This window comes from Cervus canadensis, chromosome 22 (assembly GCF_019320065.1).
Source record: "Cervus canadensis isolate Bull #8, Minnesota chromosome 22, ASM1932006v1, whole genome shotgun sequence".
NCBI classification, from domain to species: domain Eukaryota; kingdom Metazoa; phylum Chordata; class Mammalia; order Artiodactyla; family Cervidae; genus Cervus; species Cervus canadensis.
Genome location: NC_057407.1, coordinates 22,241,011 through 22,263,242, shown reverse-complemented (window position 1 = coordinate 22,263,242; position 22,232 = coordinate 22,241,011). Strand labels below are relative to the sequence as shown.

Below are 22,232 nucleotides of genomic sequence, written 5' to 3'. Positions count from 1 at the left end.
GGCGGAGCCCCTGCCTGTACCGAAGCACTGATGTGAGATTTGGGGGAAGAGGCCATCTTAGTGGGTTGAAGGAAAGCTCTTCCTTTCTCCTGAATTCCCTTCGCCTTGGAATTCCTATCTCCCTGTCTTGATACCCAGACGTCAGCATATCCTGTTATTTGCAGCTTCACCGACTCCTTCACCCCCTACCGCCCCCCCATCCCCAATACTGTGTTTTTCCTCTTTCTTGGCAAACAGTCTGACTGAGGGACCCAGGCATGAACCTTGACACTTGCCGTGTCTGGAAGCAAGATTTCTATCTCTGTGAGAAAGGAAAAACGGTTTCCTAATCAACACAGAAGCTCAAGGGCGGAGACCGTAACAGGGCCAGCTGGGTACGAGGCTGGTGCGAGCGCAGAGCCAAAACCCGCTGTCTGGCCCCTCATACTGCCTGCCCTCTGCCTGGGCTCCAGCGGCTCTGGCCATCTGCACCAAGAGGAGATTATCCCTGCCAGGCGCTGCCCAACTTGGTACAGGATCATTTTTAGTGGCAGTTGTTTCCTCTAATATGTCAATTCATATTTCCATGAAGAAACATACATGGTGCCCTACTTTGGACTAATTTATCTTGGAATTTTTTAGGCAGTGGAAACATTTTTTTTTTTTTTTCAACTAAGCCTCCTGGATGACTTTTCACATTGTGAGTATCTCTGACCAGACTTTGAATTCCGGGTCCGATGGAAGAACCATGTCTTGGATCAGGTTTCCCCAGAATCAGATCTGGGAAAGGGCTCTGAACATAAAGAAGGTTGGGAGGCAATCCCCAAGCTCCTGAGAAGGAACTGGGGAAGGGAAGCAGGACAGGGAATGATGCTGACGCATGGAGGGCTGATGGGCAGCTGCAGCGCTGGGCAACTATGACTCATTTAGTGGAGAAGCTATGGGAAATGGTCTAGAACATTCCTCACAGATGTCCTACTAGAGAATCAAAGAGGCAGGGGTACTCACCCCCCACCCAAGTCCCAACAGTCATTGGGTGAGAATTATACCTGGGCCCCTGTGGCCCACCCCACATGCAAAACAGGCAGGCTAGAGAGTGATAGTTCCTATGGATGGAGTATCCATGGGCCAGAGGACTTTGAGAAGGTGAATACCCAGGGGGATTCTGGTACAGAACGTAGGTTCTGTCCCAAGTGTCTGCTGCCGGTGGCTTCACTTATTAAACAACTCATCACTGTACATCTACTATATACTATGCATTCTGGTGGGTACTGTGAGGGATTAAAACAAAATAGTAAAAAGCCCCTGTGTGACTGGGACACAAAAATATAGTCACAGAGAGCTAGATCATAAATTTCAAAGTCAGGTACTTGTGAGGTTACTTAAGAGAAGGTGCTTATCTAGGAGACAGATGCTAAAAAACACACAGGTCAAGGATTATGCTCGTCATTTAATTTCAAAGGGTTGAGCAAATATAATATGTGTATGCACTGTGTGCGTGTGCATGCAAAAAAGAAAGGGGGGGAGGAAGGGGGAAACAAGCGGCACAAAAGTGCCAAATGTTAGCAACAGACCTTTCTAGAAGGCTGTCTGGAAGTTCATCATGCTATTCTTGTTTACTATAAATAACACTGTGGCTTTTCAAAATAAGTTTTGAGCCAGAGAAATAAAAAACTGAACATTTTTGTGACTTTGTTGTTCAGGTCAGGTCAGTTCAGTTCAGTTACTGAGTCGTCTCCAACTCTTTGCGACCCCATGAATCACAGCATGCCTGGCCTCCCTGTCCATCACCAACTCCTGGAGTTCACTCAAACTCACACCCATCGAGTCGGTGATGACATCCAGCCATCTCATCCTCTGTCGTCCGCTTCTCCTCCTGCCCCCAATTGCTCCCAGCATCAGAGTCTTTTCCAATGAGTCAACTCTTTGCATGAGGTGGCCAAAGTACTGGAGTTTCAGCTTCAGCATCAGTCCTTCCAATGAACACCCAGGACTGATCTCCTTTAGGATGGACTGGTTGGATCTCCTTGCAGTCCGAGGGACAAGCCTCTTGATGAAAGTGAAAGAGGAGAGTGAAAAAGTTGTCTTAAAGCTCAACATTCAGAAAACTAAAATCATGGCATCTGGTCCCATCACTTCACGGGAAATAGATGGGGAGACAGCGGAAACAGTGTCAGACTTTATTTTTTGGGGCTCCAAAATCACTGCAGATGGTGATTCCAGCCATGAAATTAAAAGACGCTTACTCCTTGGAAGGAAAGTTATGACTTTGTTGTTAGGTCAGTTGTTAATAGAACACCTAGCACATGCTGGGCACTGGATACCGCCATGCTGAGTAGGAGGTTACTAGGCACAAAGAGAAGGAAGGAGTATTCCTGACAGGTGGATAAAGGCATGCAGGCAAGAGAGATCAAGGTGCTATCAAGACACTGAGAGGAGTCTAAGAGGGTGACAAGTCAGCAGGTGCAAAAATATACATGCAACCCAAGTGAAGGAGTTTTCACTTTACTGTAAACATGTTCACAGGCCAGTGAGGAATCTGCCTACCAAACACACAGCAAGCTAATTCAGCATCATGATGAGCAGCAAGAGTGAACCCTCAAGGGAAAGAGCTTGGCCACTGATGGTGTCTCCATGGCAACACTGCTACCTGCATCACTGCATCCGTAGGAAAGGCTGTGAGTACCTAGAGAAGCTCTGATTTCCTGAGCTGCTTTCAGACCCACGGCCTTCCTAAGAAGCAACCAAAGAAGATGGAATGGTTATGCCTGGACCAGTTCCTCCATTTCACTTGGTCCATATGTTAACTGTGATTTTATGGCATGTACGTTTTTCCTTCATTGGATGCTGAGCAGATCCAGTTCCAAGAGCTCCTCCTTTCCAGATGAGTCCCTCAGGGGAACAGTTTCTGAGGAAATGACTACACATTGAATTGTAACACTCCTCACCTCCTGACTTCAAAATGAGAATTGTAAGACTCCACAAAATACCTCTGTTTGCCTTTCTTTTCCATGCCACCTGCCAAAGTACTTGTTCAGTCACTACCTCCTGTGTAGAAGTTGGCTAACCCCATGGAGACCAAATCTGAAGCATTAAATATCCCCTAAGCACTCAAAAATAGCATACTATGACCGTGCAGTGAATTAAAATCTTGGAGGCACAGTGCCTTGGGTTCAAATCCTATTTCTGCCACTTCACTGAGAGGCTGTTAGGATTACATAATACCTACAGCTGGTATTAAATAATACAGCTGGTACTAAATAATACCTTCACTATGCTGGCTATAGTGAAATCTGACTGGGCCAGTTTGCTAGGCCCTGTGCTATGCGTAGGGACAAAAAGTAAAACAAGTCAATAAAAATAGTCATGGTTCTTGTTTGCTATAAGTTGATCCAGCTCCTACGAATATATTTTAGTTGGGATGGAAACAGATCAATGGAAAACAGATGGGTGGCAAACAAGTTATTTCTGTAAGTCTTTATTAAACACCCAGTATATACTTGAAGGTGTGCTGGACTGACAAAGAGAACTTGATTACCATCTTTACCTAAGGCTTACTTTTTTTACCATGCTTTTAACACTTCAAGGTCAGAAAGATGACCTTAGTTTCTTACCAAGATACAATAAGGTAAACACACTTGGATATTAAATTAATGACCCTGGGACTAATCAAGCACTTCAGAGCTTCCCATGCACTTTCAATTCAGGGAACTCTGTGAATTGCCAAAAATATCTATGAAGGTTCATCAGAGGAACAAGGGTTATTATTGCCATTTCGCAGAAGGAGAAGGTGGTGCTCAGAGAAGCCAAGCACCGTGGTCGTTACTATCCAGCATACTGCGTCTAGAGTGCCAAATCTTCTACTTTTCACCCTGAAGCAGGGGAAATTGAGTCAGTTTGGTTCCAATTCTGGGGTGTGCTGTTTCTAACTTTCCTTTTGAAAAGGACTTTTTTGGAATGTATGCCAGGCTCTGTGCAAAACACTTTCCACGCGTTCTTGACTTAATCCTCACAGCACAGTAAGAGATGGAAATCAGTAATACCTTCCTCATTTTACAGATGGGGAAAACCAAGGCTCAAAGTGTTTCTGAAACTCACTTATTATGCTCCCACAGTCGGGAGACTACGAGACTAGAAACGCAAACCTGAGCCGGCCAGATTCCAGAACCCTTCACTGAACACCTGAGGGCCTGTTCGAGGCCCCAGCAGACTGACTGCACTGGACCCCTAATCCATGTAAAACAAGTTGTGCTTTTCTCCCTGCTCACACAGAGGCCCCCAAATCACTGGCAAGTCATAGGAAATTCTTAAGTGGCTGCTTATTAATAACATTTTCAGTTTATATTAGCCTGCCTTTCATCCAGGGAAACTCAGCCAGCTCCATATACAGAGAACCTCTGCAATCCAGCCGTTTCTGGTGTGGATGGGGGCCAGCTGGCGAGAGCATCCCTCAGGGGCCTGGCTTGCGGGGATTCTGGCAATGGTCACACCCCTCAAAACTTGACAGGGGCCCTTTAATATCCGTGCTGAGGGGCTGGAGGCAGAGACTTCCCAGAAATCCACGTTCCTCCGTGAATGAGGCCAACGGCTCAAGATGACCCCAGTGGACTTGGGAAACAAGAGTGTCAAGAAATTGGGTGTTTACCAAGTACTGAGGCTGGAAGTGAAGCCCTGCCACTGAGATTGAGTTAGACACAACAGGGAAAGACGCTATTTTCAGGAGAGACCTGGCTTCAGTCAAGCCCAGGAAAAAAAACAAAACACATTTCTCAGGGTTTCCCACAAAGGGGACAGACAAAAAAAAAAAGCAAGATGCTGATTTGCCTTCTTCAAACCCGATCCATGGAAAGGTTTGTGTGGTTTTGTTCTGAGCCACGACCAGTCCCCTCATTCTGCAACAGCGAGGGGATGGAGGGAAGTACAGAGAAAGAAAATAACACTTCCTGGTTTCATGTTTAATTGGAAAGAAGCCCTGGATGAATTGAATTCACATGGTCTACAGGAGTCAGACACTGAAAATATTTAAGAATCTGTTATATTCAGATTTGACAAGGTGATGGTGGAAGGATGTATGTCTCCTAGACGCACCTCCCACCCCCAAACCCGGGGGGTGCAGCAACGCCCACGAGCTTCTGGCTGAGTTGATACAATGAACAGCAGCTCAGACTGTGGGCTTCTTGGTGCACAGGATGAGGCTTGGTCACTTATCCATGAGCTCTACTCACTATTTCCACCTTTCCCCATTTGGTCAGTATCACCTCCTGCCTACTTATTCTTCCCTGTATCCACTCTTGCCTCTCTAGAATCTATTTTCTGCTGTTTTGTTTTTTTAAAACAATGGTGGTATCATTCAACTGCTGTGCTTAAAAAGCTCCACTGGCTTCCCACTACAATTAAAGCACATACTCCCTAACATAGGCCTATGAGAGCCAATATAATCTTGCCCCTTCCTGTCTCTCCAACTTTATTTTGTCCCACTGCCCCTCATCTTCTCTACTATGTTTCAGCCCCAATGACCTTTTAATTATTCTCTGTGCTTGCATATGTGCCAAGGCCATCCCTCTCTTAGGATCTCTGCAGTGGCTGTTGTACTGCCTGGAGCGTCCTTCCCCGAGCTCTTTCTGAGCTGACCTATTTTTCATTATCCATGTAATTACTCAAAGGCACCTCCACCAAGAACCCTATGAAAAACAGCCCACTTTCTGTTCTCATTCACTCTCCATTTTATTATCCTTTTAATTTTTTTCTTAACATCTGTCACTATCAGAAACTGTTTTACCTGTTGGTGGATCTATTAAATGTTTCTCCCACTATAACCTCCATAAGATCAAGGAGCTTATCTTATAACTCTAACTCTAACCTAAAACAGTAAGTATTCAATCCAGCCTGGAATCTAGCTTGGTAGTTCTCAAATAGAGGTTGAACAGTTTATGGGCACACAAAAAAGATAGAATCAGTGTGAAAAAATTTTTTTATATTCATTTTTTGGGATTACTGAAAATCTACATTGTTACAATGATGCCAAAACTGGAAAGTGTGAGTCAACTATAAGATCAGTAGTACATCATCAAAACCACATCAAAGAAAGACTGTCTTCTTCTGGGATTAAAGAAGACACAGTAAATCGAGGGCAGAGAAGAATATATCCTGAGAATGACTGAGAATTGTACCGTAACTGCCATGTAATGTAATTCTGTTAAGTGTACTGCAAAATGTCCAAAATCAGAAAGAACACCTTGAATACACAAAGACTGAAAAGCTGTAGTTTAACCTAAACTAAATGTTCCAAAAACTTGTTGGAATTGTTAATAATAAAAAGTATCTGAAACACAGAAGAAAGAAGTAATCCTGTGGCTTTGGCATCTGAGAGTCCAGACCTCAATTTACCCATATATAAAATGGGAAAGAAGCAGGTAACTCTCTCCTTCCAGTTTCAGAGAGCTTTGTAGAACTGTGACGTGTTTGTATAGGGCAGGAGGATTTTTTCCAGTCCCCAGTTAACCTCAGCAGAGTTTCCTGGGTGAGTTTACAACCATCTACCATCCAATCCAACACTTCTTATTAACTTTCAAGTGACTTAACATCTTTAAGAGTCTGATGAAAGCTGGGATCCTCTTCCTCAAAACGGTGAACATACATACATTCATAGTAAATGCTGCATTTAATTTCAAAAAGTTTGTCAGTCTTTACTGTTCCTTTGGTGCTCATGGATTTCAAGTTAAAAACACCTGGTTTAGAGAACTGGCTAAGTGTAAAAGGTCTTCTCTGCTATTCCCCGCAGGCCCACAGACACTGCCTTATGTTTTGCAGATGTTCTATTTCTCACTCCTGCGACGTTTGCTTTTAAAAATTCAAAATAGCACATGATATCATCCCGACCACGTAGGATGCTGAATCTTAGCATTCAGTGATACAGGATGGGAGGCAATTTTTAAGGATGGCAAGGGCAAACCCCACTGGTGTTTAGGCAGCCCAATTGCCAAAGTGAGCAGAAGGCAGGTTCAAGCTAGTCTGATCAAAATCAAGCCTGGTGATTAGGGCTGCTTTTCAACCTTTCAGAAGCCATTCAAGCAAGAACTCAAGCTCCTGCTGCTGAGACAGGAACATGGGAATTCTCTGCTCTGCATTTTCACCCTGCTTCCTAATGAGCCAGGTGTTTCCCTGTGGTGGCCCAAGCTGCGCAGGAAGCAGGGGGAGGGGCTTAGGCTGGGGGGGGAGGATTCACCATCACAACTGGTGGCAAGCTTCTAGTCCTGACAGGCTCTCCAGCTGACATCTGCGCTGTGACCTCAGATGCAAGTAGGAGACTTGGGCAGCAATTTACATGAACTCCTGAATCCTGATAGCTAAGCTGTCAGGAGAGGACATCGGCTGACAGCAGCACTGCATGTGCACCGGCCACCTGGCCACTGGCTGAGTTGCCAAGAGGACGCCTACAGCGAACAGTCCCTCGGATAGCAGGTATTCTTCTGGGAGCATCAGAGCAGGAAAGCTGGATAAAGAGCCTACATCACTGGTAATGAAAAGCGACAGGAGCCTTAAGAATGGCCACCATGTTAATCAGAACAACAGGATGTAAGTCACAGAGAAAGAAAAACACTCCATTCAAACTTAAACTAAAAATTCAACTGAAACTTTCAATAAGCTAGTAGGTCATCCACTTTGAGGAAGGAAGACTAAAACAACACAGAGTAAGTAGAAAATAAAATGTCTTTTCAGCATGCCTAAGCAATTAATAGGTGAAAGAAAGTGAAAGTGAAGTCACTCAGTTGTGTCCGATTCTTTGCAACACCATGAACTGTAGCCTGGCAGGCTTCTCCGTCCATGGAATTTTCCAGGCAAGAGTACTGGAGTGGGCTGCCATTTCCTTCTCCAGGGGATCTTCCCGACCCAGGGATCGAACCCAGGTCTCCTGAATTGTAGGCAGATGCTTTATTAATAGGTGGTTGGTGTTTATTTGCCAAACTGAAAGAATTAACTTCCAGGCAGTGTCCAAGAGGAGACATGGCATGTAAGTTCAATCTCTTGAGGCAACTACAACTGATCAATACAGGCTACCTGAGTCCTGGGTTGAGGAGCAGACTGAGGTTGTGCTGGAGCTTGACAAATAGTGTGGAGTGTCATCAGTGAGGTCCACAATGGACAGAGGTGATGCAGGTGCCGGGTACGTGCCATACTCCTACCATGCTGGGACATGAAGAATGGAGGTCAAACATGGGTACATATTCATATAAGAATGAATTTCCCCACTGAGGATTTCCTGTCATTCAAATAGAAACTTCTAGAAGAAGAATAAGGAGGGGTGAGGGAAGAAAGCAGACATCTGTTTATCCTGCCAGATCACAGCCTGGGGTCCAGCAAGGGGCGAGATATCAAACTCAGAAGATGTTCACAATCAACCCACAATCAATCCACTTGCAGGAAATTCCTGTTCAAGATAATAATTTATATGGCTGCCATATCCTCAATCACAAGACACAGTTGGATAACTGTGCTCTTCCTATTAAAGCAGAAGAGTGATTGGATATATTGTCCACATTTGCCAAAACAAGATTGAAAATGAACTGGGATTTAATTCTAAACGGCCAGAAATTTAGCTAACCAGAACCTCCCACTCCTTTTAGCTGACACTTTTATTTCCTAGTTGAACAACCCAAGACAACAGCATAAATGCCTGTGCTTTTCAAAATTTCACAAAGCATTTGATTTGAATTAATATAAAATGGAGCAGTACTTTTTTTCCCCCTTAAAAACAATAACATCTCATTTGGGAACCACCAACTTTTTACCATTTCAGGTAACCTAAACATGTATAAATATAGAGATCACCAAAGTGTCCTAAATGTTTATAAACATACAGATCATAGAAATAAATGCATTTATTCACATGGTATGTTTGTAAAACACACATAAGTTCCAAGATGGTTCACACCTATCATTTCTACAAGTTGGGGAAGCTTCAGAATCAAATGATGTTAATTCAAATTTCAGCTTGGCCATTTACTAGCTGTGTGACATTAGGCAAGTTACTTTACATCTCTGTGCTTAGCGTCTATAGAATGCATAATAGAACCTATCTTACAAGGTTATCATAAGATGTAACACATAAAATTGTGAACATGAGCCATAAAAAGGAACAAAATTGTGCCTCTGCAGATACACGATGGACTTAGAGACTGTCACACAGAACGAAGTCAGAAAGAGAAAAACAAATATCATATATTAACGCATATATGTGGAATCTAGAAAAACAGTAGAGATGTACTTATCTGCAAACCAGAGGTAGAGACACAGATATAGAGAACTAATGTATGGATACCAAGGAGGGAAGAGGGGAGGTGGGATGGACTGGGAAATTGGGATTGACATATACACACTGCTATGTATAAAATAGACAACTACGCCTAGTGTAGGGCACTGGGAACTCTACTCCGTGCTCTGTGGTGACCTAAATGGAAGCAAAGTCCCCAGACAGGGGATGTATGTGTATCTGATTTATGTAAAGCTGATTGACTGCTGTTCAGCAGAAACACAACACTGCAGAGCAACCCATATTCTTAATAAAAAAAAATTTTTTTTTTAAAGACTTAAGAAACAGTGAGCATGGTGCTGGGCACATAGTAAGCAGTCAATCAGCTGTTAGTTATTAATTATTTATAACTCCACAGAAGGAGAAACTGAGTCACAGAGCAGCTAAGTGATCTCTTTCAGGTTCACTTCAATAAACAATGACACAACGGGGGCTCGAACCTGGGCCTTCTGAATGCAGTCAGATCTCCTCTCCTGTGGAGGCCTCTGTGCTTCTGATACAGGTGGCCGAGAAGCAGCAGCACCGGCATCACCAGGGGGCTGGCTACGAATGCAGAGTCAGCAACACCCCCAAGTGCATGTATGATGCACTGGGGAGCCCTGGTCTCAGGCACTGAGGAGGATGCGTGTATACAGAACACAGCCCGAAGGGCTTCTGAGAGTGACCGAGCGGCACTGAGGGATGCAGACACCCCCCACCCCATCCCCACCGAACTAAACATCTGAAACATCCAAAGGTCAGAGGCTTTTGCAGGAAGCTCCAAGTGGCTCCCTGGAGGACTACTGCTTCTCATATTCCAGTGCATTTTCACAACACACAGAGGTCAGGGCCAGATATAAAACCTGACCTTTTAGTTCTCCATCCAAGAGCAGCCACTGGAGCAAACTGCACACCTCCACTGACAACGCTGAATTCCCTCTGAAAGTTCACACTCATCAAGGTCAGCTCCAGAAGACAATTTAGAGATCACCTAATCCAGGGCCTTTATTTTAGGGAGAGAAGAACTGAGGCTCAGAAAGGGGAAACACACATTTTACTTAGGACCTGAAGTGCTCATGATGGGGGGATCAAAAGCCCACAAGCCTGGCCTTTCTCTTTGGACTCAACTAGGCTCGCAGCAGATCTGCCCACACTCCATTTAGTCCAACAGAAGGGCTGCTTCCATTTGCACAGAGCTTTTACTCCTCATCAGAGTGTGTCTTACCAACTTTCCAACAAACCTCACACTTCCATTCTAAAGGCCACATTCAGAGCTGGTGATGAAGAAGTCACTCTATTCTGTTTTGTGCCTCATACAGTCTCTTGGGTATTGCCAATTTTATCAAAAGATCAAGCAAAAGGATTCCTGAAATCTAGAAAAATGGTACAGATGGATCTATTTCCAGGGTAGACGCAGACATAGCATCTCTATTCTTACCCTGGAAACAGACACAGGCATAGAGAATGGACATGTGGACACAGTGGGGAAAGGGAGAGTGGGACAAGTTGGCAGAGTAGGACTGACATAGATACAGTACATGTGTAAAACAGCTAGCCAGGGGACAGCTACTATACAGCACAGGAAGCTCAGCTCTGTGCTCTGTGATGATGGAGAGGGGTGGGATGGGAGAAAGGTCCAAGAGGGAGGGGATGTATGTGTACATATAGCTGAGTCTCTTCATTGTACAGCGAAAATAATACACTGGAAAACAATGATATTCCAATTAAAAAAAAATCAACCAATCAATGGCTACATAATGAGATATTCCTCATGTTAGGGTTCCACAGATAGAAGATTTAAAAGGCAAAGAAAAAACATTCATAATACTTTATGGTAAAAAGTGTAAGGAGACCCAGAATGGTGGACATCATTCAGGCTTTGGACGATGACCATCCTGGGTTTGAATTCCAGCTTTATTCTTTCTTCTCTGCATAAAGTAGGGCAAGTTACTTAACTTCTTGGAGTCTTGGTTTCTCCCTTACTAAATGGAGCTAATAATATCTAGCTGTGTAACTGCTGCAAGAATTAACAAGGTATGGAAACCATCCTTCACTTCAACTAGAATATGGTAAGTGTTCAAGCTATGATACCTACCACCTTTGCCTTACATTCACACAAACACAAAACTATTTCAGACACGTAGACACCCATAATATACCCTGACATATATACTAACAGCTACCCTGAAAAATATCTGACCCGGTGACCACAGAAAGTACAGCTGTTTCTCAGTTGAGTCCTGGAACTTTCATCAACAAGAATCTCTGAGGACTCAAAACTGATGAATGGATGCCAAGAAGAGAGCTGGAAAAATGGCACCCTGCCCAGCTGAAATGAAATGCTAAGAATTCTTGTCCCAGTTACTTTTAACCCTGGATGGGGCTGGATCCTACTTGTAAGGTTTGATATTTAAAAACCGAGAAGGAGTGGGGGAGCTGAAGTCAATGGTACTTCCAGTGCAAGAGGAATGGAGACAACTCAAGTCCCCACCTACTGTGAGACAGGCACAGCGCTGACTGCGGAAGGTGCCCCACCCTGGCTCCATCTCTACCTCACATCCCAGGGGAAAGACGCTGTGTTCCTTCCAGTGCCCCAAGATGGTTTATGTACAAATGCCAGAACCAGGAAGAACAGGGCGTATCAGAAATCACCACTATTCATTCTTCCTAGAGGTCATCCCACTGTCCCGAGTGACCAAGACTCTGGTTACACTTTCCCCAACAAGGCCAGCAGTCCTGACTCCCCTGAGGTCTCCACTTCCAACCAGTGATGCTTCTGGATTCTGTGCTCCGGGCAGTGTTGTGCTTCTTCTTCCATGTCAGCTCTCATGAAACTTGAGTCTTCAGTTCAGCTGACTTGATCCTGACGGACTTTACAACCAAATATGTGCTGAAGTACAGGCTACACACCCACCAAGGAGGCTGGCTGGCTCGTATGGTACTCAAAAATGTGCTCTCTTGAATAAATGCACTTTTAAAAATAGGCCATGGTGCTCTGGTGGAAAACACTTGCTGTGCTGAGCCTCATATAGGGTTTTAGAATCTAACATGGTAAATGGTTGTTTACGGATTCTGTGGGCTTCCCCCATGGCTCAGTGGTAAAGAACTCAGCTGCAAGGCAGGAAATGCAGCAGATTCGGGTTCAAGCCCTGGGTGGGGAAGATCCCCTGGGGGAGGAAATGGCAAGCCACTCGTTTTTTTGCCTAAAAAAATCCCATGGATGGAGGAGCCCGATGAAGTACAGTCCAATGTGTTGGACACGACAGAGAGTGAGCACGGATTCCGTAGGACAGACGGGGACAGGCATTTCTAACTGAAGTATGACACAGGTGCTTGTCTTCTGCGCTGTGACGTCACCCGAAGGGAACTTTGGCTTAGCACCTTCATGGTGGTTTGGAGACTGCTCTGACATTCTCCCAGCTGCTTCCTGCTCTCCCTTCCTCCTGACTCCTTCATCCAATCTCTCTAATCTCTGTCTTCACAAGCAGCAGCCCCCCCCAAATCCGCCTTTTTTCTTTCCCTCCACCTTCTTTCTCCCTCTGCCTTGTCCCCAGGGAAATAATGGAAGAAGATTGCTTCTGGATTTCAGACTCTGAACAAAGAACTGTTCAAACAGCATGCCAAAGAAACAAGAAAGCCAAGTCTCCAAAATCAACTAGCCAGGTCCCCAGTGGAGACGGTCGGAGACTCATGATGCTGGAATCTCAATGTCATCTTATCCAGCATTTTCTCCCCTGCTTCATTCAAATACACCCAAACCACCCCCCCCACCACCACGACCCCCACACACATCCTACACACACACATAGACACTGTATAAGAATGAGAACATTTCATGAACAATCTTTTCAGATGGGGAAAAGAGCGAAGTGGCAAATGTCAGCCAAGAGCATAAATGAGGGAAACAATTTTGCCAATGCCTAGACCTCCAGCTTCTTAATTGGCAATAGTTCATGGTCACCAGCAATGACCTATTATAAGCATGACAATCAAGGAGGGTATGAATAGAGAAAGGTTTTAGTAGGTCTTCAAGCACAAAAGAAAAGCCCTTACCCAAATGCCACCTAGCGTTACTGTCTGATGGACAGAGTATTTGCACTCTTGGGTGTTTGAAAACAACAGAGAAGAAAGAAGACCATGTTTCTGGCTTCTAAAGAAAGAGGTTTCTGTTAATTCAAGACCAGCAGTACAGAAGGGAGACCAAAAGCCCTGCTCAGACTCAGAGCCTTTGCAATCCACGTGTAGTAGCAGCAGCACTAGACTGGGTACCAGGGCTGGTCACCAGCTGTGTCACTGAGGGTAAGTGATGTTCCCTCTCTGGCCTTCAGTCTCCTCTGTCGAATGAGTATGAAAACTACTGCTCCCTGGGGTTCACAGGTTCGGATTCAATGGGAAATGTCAAAGTCATCAGCCCCAGAAGGAAGGCAAGTTGAGTACCTCACAGGAGCCAGAACTGGGCAAAAGCAGTGCTGCCCCCATTCCCCGGCAAGCCCATGAGTCCCAGTGAGTCAGGGAAATTTATGCCTAAGTTTTATATGAGGAAATCAAAGTTCAGCAAGCTCAAGCTACTCTCCTAAGATCACACATACAATCAGGAGGCACGGAGGGAGGCCATCATTAAGGGAGAACTATGATTTTCTATGCAAGACACAACTTTATTACAGCCCGGAGTGATCAATTCCGGAGTCTGAGTTTCTGCAGAAAGACCTTCAAGCCAGACTCCTCTGACTGTAAAGGAGTCACTTCTAAGTTGTCCTTCAGACCTCTGCACTGGAGTTCCAGTTCATCTATGTTTAAAACAAAGATGCTGAAGGACCAGGGAGAAACAGTTATCAAGATGCATGACTGAAGTACGCTTGCCAGCAGGACAGAGGAAGGGCAAAAATCTAGGAAAGATGGATGGTGTATATCGACACAAGTCAAGGGCAGAAGCCTGGGTCACAGGCAGGTAGGGAAGGGAGTACCATTCTTTTCCCTTAACAGCCGACCCATAAGCTAACATCACCAATATGATGGCATAAATGAAGCTGTGGAACTTCCAAGGAGCCATTCATCAGGTGAAGAACGTATTCAAAGGCCTCCCTTTGATGCTTAGTGTCTGCATCACACAGAAAGAAGAAAGAAAAGGCAGGCCTCCTACACATGCAATGTTGGATCAGAAAAGAAATATGCACAGAAATCCAGAAGTGCATACATTCTGATTTGGATCCTGCAATGGTCCACATGAGACTTATCGGCAGTCAAACAAGAGAACTTCCTTAAGGGTGCCTGAGCCCCAGCTGACGCTAGATGATTTTCATCATCGCATCAGGTCACTTCTATCTGCAAAATACAGCAGACAGATAATACACTTTATTATGTCAACTCAGTCAGTAGGGTGGGAAGTGGCTTTGAGTGGGAGTGGTTTGGGACATTACAGTGATTGAAGATGGCAGCTTTGCTGCCGGCTGAACCTCTCTGCACCCAAATGGATGTGAGCATATTGCCTTTTCAGTGGGTTGTCTTTTTTTTTTTTTAGCAACTACACTTAAAATAACGATAAAAAGGTAACAACGACAACAGTAACAACACTAACTTTTACTGGACATTTACTATGTACCTAGCACTGTGCCAGGTGCTTCCGTATGTCACCTCATCCTTACACCTGCCTGTTGGCTCTACCGCTCTTCTCATTATACAAGCAGAAAACAATATGCAGAAAGGTAGCTCAAGTATTTTCACCTCTTTCTGAATCCAGAGTCTGAGTCCTTGATGATAAACATCATACCCTACTGCCTAACTGCGAAATTCCCTGTTCATTCCTCAAGCTTCCATGAATGCACCTTCCTTCCAATATTTCTCTCCCCACCCCCCACATTGCATGGTGAACCTTTACAAACCTGCCATTTCAAACAATGCTATTTTACCATTTCTGGTGGCCCCACGATTGTTTACAGGCTGTAATGTCTGATGAAGCCAACATGTTTTAATTTTCACATTAAAAAAAAAAAGAATTTTCAAGGGGAAAGAGCATTTGACGGAAAGTCAAAACCTTTACAAGCACTCAAGGAGGCATTAAAATCCAAATTTCCAAAATACAGTAATTCTGTTAAAGTTGTGACTTGCTCTGGGGCCCATGGGGACACTCATCCTGACCCATCTGTGAAAGCCATCAGCAGCCAGGAAGCCTTCTGGGAAACGGGATTAGAGTAGCCAATTCAGCCTCCAGCAAGGAGGCCAGGCTGCTTCATTTAGTTTAAGTCTCCCTGAGATGGTTTAAAATACTCTCTGGGAAGAGATATTCGAGCAAAGCAAATTGCAGCCTTGCAAGTTGCAGCTCTGGTACAAGACAGGCCTTGTCTACAGAGTCACAGCACACTGGAGCCCTCCCCCGACTGGCCATGGATGCACTGGCTAGAGGCAGAACTCTCCGGGGAAATCGCATACGTGCGGAAGTTATACAAGAGCCACGCCTGGACCCGTGGATGGCATCACAGCTGGTACAGACCACTTATCCCCCTGTGATCTGGCCCAGCCCGGATTATTTATGGCTCATAAAAAGCCCCATCAGACCTCAGCATATTCTAAGACCACATAACAAAAAAAGAAAAAAAAAAGGAATAAAAATCTGTCTTTCATCACCAAGACCTTCATGGCAGATGAGGGATGCTGTGATTGGCTTTGGGGAAACCGAGAGCTGAGGAGAGCTCACCGTGAACACTCCGCCAAGAAACCCAATGTAGAGAACACACCGAGTCATGTGTTTCAGCTGGGCTGTGCGGTCATATTCTGGAGCTCTGTCACCATTTCTAATCTGAAAGCACTGGCTAAAATTAAACCTAAATAATTCCAGCGCCATTTCTTCGCCTGGAAGTCTCACCTAAGTCTTCATCTCCCAGAGCCTCTAATGGTTTCTGACATCCTGAGCCAAAATGCAAGCACGCAGGCAGAAGTGTGCTTGGTTTTTAAACCCTCTCCCCTTTTAAGTATTTTTTTTTTTTAAGGACAGCTGCACTTCTTTTACAGAAAAGCTGCCTCTAAAGCAGTACGACTTAAGTGATTCTTCAGGACTCCCTAGAACTGTGAAATGTCACTGTGCAATTGAGCTTTCCAATAAGCATAAGGGCAGACGTGCCAGAGGACCACAGAAAACAGCCTCGCCACCAAGATAACAGAGCCCCGATGTCCTGCCCACCCCCCATGCAAAGCCTCTAGATCTAGCCTTCTCATCCTTCCTAGAAAATACACTGTTGTTCAATTCGTGAATTCCAACAAATTTCTTACCTACCTCAAGGGAGAGTGAAATTCCCAGTCTAGATAGAAGCTTCCGCCAGACCCTCTGAGCTTGTCAATTGCCCCAGTTCACTTTTCCCCTGGGTCTGGCTCCTAAGAAGGCAAGCAGGACGGCAGGCAGCCAAAGCATCTTTTTCTGGAAACCCTTCTCCAAATCAGGACCCTTCCTGAGGCCAGCAGCAGCAGGCTCGGAGCCCGCGCTGCTCTGCCTTCGCTCATGGAAACAGCACTGCTGGATTCAGACCCTCCTGGGATCCACCAGGCAGGGGAAAAAGTGTGACTTCTTCTCTCCCTTCGGATCCGTTCGCCTTCCCGAGAACCCCAGTTTCATATGAACTCCCTTTCTTCACGACAATCTGCAGGAAGTCACAGACCCCAGCTTCAGCGTCACCAGCTGATCCTGAGCCAGACCCGGGGGCAACCAGTCAGCTGGTCGCGGAGCTCAAGACACAGAACCAGGAACTGTGCAGCTCCGCCGAGAAATACTAATAACTGTCGGCGGAGCTGCTGGTGGTGCCGAAGTCGCTGTTGCAGTGCTCGCATCCTCCGCATGCTAATGAAGCCGTGACGTCAGCAAGTCAGTCATGGCATCTGGATGTCCCGTCCCCTCTGCCCAGCGCTGAGATTTATTTACATGTAAATTAACCTCGCCTTCCAAATCAATAATCCCCAAGCCAGGAAGGAGGAAGAAAGCCTTTGCTGGATGCAAACGCCCCAGCGACACAACCTCCAAAGGGGTACAAAAATAGCACATAGGAGAAGAGAGGCTTTAAAGATGCACACCTTTTTTTGGTTTTGTTTTGTTTTTTAAAGGCTTTGCTCTTATGTGCCAGGGATCAGATCTGGGCACAGTTAGGAACCTGAGCGCCTGTTTCAGATTATGTGCTGCATCAACGCAGGTTGCAATCAGAGCTCTCCCCCACCCCCCAATTGTCTCTACTTTCTTTTTCTTTCTTTTCTCTCTCCAACTTTCATTTCAGGGAAATTTCTGACTTGGGGCTATGTCATCCTTGAATGTTTGTGCACCTTGCGATAAAACACAAATGATTGCTTTCCTTAAGTGCTTGGCTGTTGAACTGGCCACTCTGTCAAGCCTGACCCCAGCGCCAAGTGAGCATAAGAGATGACAAACCAGAAAGCTTCCCAGACACTTCTGAGGGCCGCTGGAACCTTAGACAGCACAACTTTCATCTCTTCACTTTTCACATTAGGAAACTCAGGTTCTGAATGGAGAAGCAGCTTTTCCAGGGCCACAGGGGGATTCCAGCAAGGATGGGCCAGAACGCACATTTCCTGGACCTCAGTCTACAGCTCTGTTAAGACCTTTGGGTCTTCAATCTCCATCTTTTTGTACCAACAAAGAGGCCTATCTAAACAGTCAGGAAGAAAGAACTTTATACTATTGGATAGCCCTGGGTTTAAATCCTGACTTTGCTTTCTGCTAGAGATGTGACCCTGGGCAGGGCATTTCCACCCTTAGGGTCTACAGTTTCTTCATCTGTACCATCCTTTTAATTCAATAAATATTTTCTGAGTACCTACTCTGTGCCATGAGCTGTTCTAGGAACTAGGTATAGGTATGTGTTTGCTCTAATGCAATAAAGTAAAAATACGGAGTGGAAATGTGATGAGGACTAACACAATTACCAGCAACAGTAAATATGGAGAAGTAAAGTGAGTCTCTCCGTCGTGTCCGACTCTTTGTGACCCCATGGACTGTAGCCTGCCAGGCTCCTTTGTCCATGGAATTCTCCAGGCAAGGCTACATGAATGGGTAGCTGTTCCCTTCTCCAGGGGATTTCCCAGCACAGGAATCGAACCAGGGTCTCCTGCATTGCAGGTGGATTCTTTACCAGCTGAGCGACCAGGGAAGTCTAAATATGGAGAAGGAAATGGCAACTCACTTCCGTATTCTTGCCTGAAAAATCCCACGGACAGAGAAGCCTGGCAGGGTCTAGTCCACGGGCTTGCAAGGAGATGGACATGACTGAGCGACCAAGCACAGCAGTAAGTAACAGTTATTTCTGATATTTTGGGTGAAATACAAACCAAAAAAATGCACTAAGCTTTTCCTTCCACTGGGCTGGCCATTGTATCTCTTCTCTGAGTATATCCGTAGTCCTCTTTTACTGTTTAAAATCAATTGTTCTTTCAGTGCTGTCTAGGCAGTATGCTGGACTCTGTGCCTGCAATGAGGATGCACTGTGGGGTCCTCAGGTAGAGGTGAGGGAGAGGCTGGGGAGAGGTGTATTCCATACTGCAGAAGTGTCCCTGAGGACAAAGCAGCCAGCACAGCTCCTTGCCCACACTCTCCACTTCCCTGCCTGGAGAACCCACCCCCATGAGCTCTGCCCTTTCAGCTGGAGTTCCTGAAGCTTCAAATGAATCTCTTTGTCGGGTATGGGGAAGTTAAATTGTGTCTTTTGTTATACATAATTGTATTAATAATGCTTAATAACTTCTTTCAAACTGCTTCTCTCTGCTTCACAGAAGACCTTTCATGGTGAAAATTGTGGGACCTGGAAAAACTTTTTACTAATAGAAACTGAATACAAGCCAGTGACTCATCCTCTGCTTCAGGTCTCCATCACACAGAACTCAGAGGACGTGGGGAAGCAAATGCTTCCCCCACATCTCAATATCCTTCAAGAAGATTATCAAATAAGCCAGCCTGGGGCCACCAATGGCCAAATGGAAGCAGTGACGCCCTACTCCAGTGTGATCATGGGCAAGTCGCTTCAACTTTCTGTGCTCCAGTTTCTTCATCTGAAGATGAGCCTCTCTGATGTACTTATTATTGTCAAGATCATAGGAGAATCATGAGAAGCAATTCACAAGTGATGGACAGGGAAGCAATGAAGAGGAATGCACAGCAGAAAGCATGAAAAGTGACTTATCTTCACTTGGAATAAATCTGGCACGTGACCATCCATTTCATAAGAGGGGAGGGTGTGACAAGGGGTCTGGAATGCAGTGCCTGTGGTCAGACTTTGGCTCTAACATTTGCTAACTGTCTGATTGGAGACCTTATGTTCTTATCTAAAACAAGAGGGGCTTATGCTTGCAGAACTCTTTTGAGGAGCAAATAATCCTCAGCGTGAAGTCCTTAGCACTGGACCCAGCACCCAGCAAACATTCAATAAATGTTAGCTGTTGGTCGTGGAAGTGATGACCCTTTAGTTACTATTCATTTTGGCACTACTAGTTAATGACCAAACTTCAAAAGGCAGGAGAAAGTGGGTAAACAGAAAACAGCCAAATCTTCACCATTCCTAGGGCACCACTCAAAAGTTTCACCTAAGTGAGCTGCTGACACAGTTTTCCTCCATGAAGCAACACAGATACTTTTCAATTGCTATGAAACTGGGAAGAAAGCAGGGAAAATGACCACAAAGCCCCAGGGGTCTCCTTCCTCTGAATCTACACAACAGAGAGAGACAACTGTGTTTCTGGCAAGCACTGGGTCCTTCATCCATTCATTCATGGACCATCCGCTTATTAAATGAGCTCCTGTTTGTCAGACAGTGTGCGAGGCCGTAGGGACATCATGATGACCAAGACAGACCTGGGCTCTGCCTCTAAAAAGCCAAGAAATCAGAGGGGAAGACAATTAAGCAAGCAATTAGAGTGGAGTGTGACGCATGTTATGATAGGAGAGTGCGGAGTTCTTAAAGGTCTGATTGCAGTCAGGAGGGGGTGGTGGTGCAAAATCACGTGGCCAACGTCCCTCTGACAGGGTGTGCTCAGCGAGTGCAGCTCAGAGGTGGGGCGCCGGAGAGCTGCGCATCACCCTTGCAAAAGATGGCTGAAATCACAACACAGGGGCCGATAATTCCTTGTGACAATTATTTCCATCCCGAAGAATATTATTATATTCCGGATTTTTGGAAAATATGCCATTAGGAATTGGACAAGGTGAGGCAACAACTACTTTGGGAATTTAGAGGCCTGGTAAATAGGGATGAAGCTCATCCTGTTTTGACACAACAGAGTAAAACTGCAGGTCCACGACAGCGAACTTCGTGGGGGTGGGGGAGGGGAGAACTGGCAACACACGTGAGACCTTCAGTACCGTCTATTGAGATAGCGCAGGATTATTTTTACACAAATGACCATAATTGCATATAGTATACAGGAAGAGAGACAAGGAAGCCAAGGTTGATTGAGGCTGAAGTCATCAGGAATCAAGAAGAATCATGAAGGTCAAAAAAAAAATTGAGGGGGGGTGAGGGGGATGAAAAACCAAGGTTATAGGGGAAAGGTCTTACTAATAAGCATGACACAAAATCCAGAAGTCCGAAATGAAAAGAGTGCTAAAAGTGTCATGGTCAAATTTTAGCTGGTAGAGGGTGTTGCAGATGGGGCAAGGGTACAGATATGAGGGAAAAGTGCTCTCACGGAGCAGAAGAAACACACTCCCCTGCGAAGTACAAGGTGCCGCAGCAGCACCGACAGGACACTGGCAGGTTATGACAAAGAGGCCGCTTCACACACGCGAGAAAATCAAATCATCTTTCCATTCCACCAGCATTAGTCAAAATCTTGTTAGAGGATTATGGGGAAAGGGTAATCGAATCACGGCTGGTTATCTCGCGGAAGAGAAGGGTAAGTGATGACAAGGGCTGTGGCCTCTGAGATGAAGGGCTTTAATGAGGATAGTCATAATGAACAATTTTTTATCTCCATCTCCATAGGTGTAAAATAAGAAGGAATGGATTTTCAATGAACTAAAGAGGAATTTCACTTGGGCCTAAGGAAGACGCTTGAATCTGAGGATGATATGAACTGGCCTGGGTCACTCGGAACAACGGCAGTGTCTTTGCTCTTAGGAACACTTTACAGAGATCAAGACAGCCCTGGACCTGGCTAGTTTACACTAGTACCTCTGGCCCTGAAATTGTGAAATCTTAACTACTATAAGGGATATTACCAAGTTTCAAAACACTTCTCAAATAAAGGTCTTAAATTCATTAAGTTTAATTTTATGAAAAAAGGTATGAATGCATACCTAATATATATACACATACCATAAATATATTACATTATGTATTTTAAAAGAATATATTACTTAAAACTTCTATAACTTGTAATTTATATAACTTCATATATAAAGCTTATTTATATTATAAACTTTAAGTATATAATATATATTTTATTATTCTTTAAAACTTACAAGTTATATAATTTCATATATAAAATGTATTTAGATTATAAATTTTAAGTAGATATTTTATTATATATTTTTAAAGACTATGTTTTTTAAAACTTTATAGTATGTATATGTATAGTGTTATATATACACATATATAGACACATATATAATATAAAGAGAGATTGTTTTATATAGCTTTAAATAATCTACTCAAGATTGGTTCTCTGACATTTAGATTTCAAAATCCAGTAAGTATTTCAAAATGAAGAAGAGGAGGTTGACCAAAAATTGTTACATTAGTTGGGATAGGCTAGGCTATTATGCAGTAACAATCATAGATCTCAGTTACTTAACACAAAGAAAACTGATTTCTCACTCAGACAAAGTTGGTTGGAGGCCCAGAGCCTCTCCAGGCACCTCCATTCCAAGCAGTGACTCGGAGATCCAGTCTGCTTCTTTCCTGTGTATCTGTGATCTCAACACATAATTTCTAGGTTGCAGCAACAGAAGAAGAGAGAATTGGAGATGCTTTTAGGTGCC

General features: G+C 44.6%; 1 protein-coding gene across 3 annotated transcripts in view; it reads right to left on the bottom strand.

Moving 5' to 3' along the window:
* The window catches only part of LOC122424777 (prickle-like protein 2), a 175,270-nt gene that overhangs the window by 107,910 nt on the left and 45,128 nt on the right, over window positions 1-22,232 (bottom strand). The window contains exon 1 of one of the 3 annotated variants that reach the window (XM_043442961.1): window positions 16,536-17,726. The exons of 1 other annotated variant lie outside the window; for it this stretch is intronic. Coding sequence is in view for 1 of the 2 variants with exons in the window: in XM_043442959.1 (XP_043298894.1) it covers window positions 1,798-1,820 (23 nt within the window). In the remaining variant the exon portion in view is untranslated. Of the gene's footprint in view, window positions 1-1,797; window positions 1,821-16,535; window positions 17,727-22,232 lie in introns of those variants that run through there. One more of the 3 variants, XM_043442959.1, reaches the window with a different exon arrangement.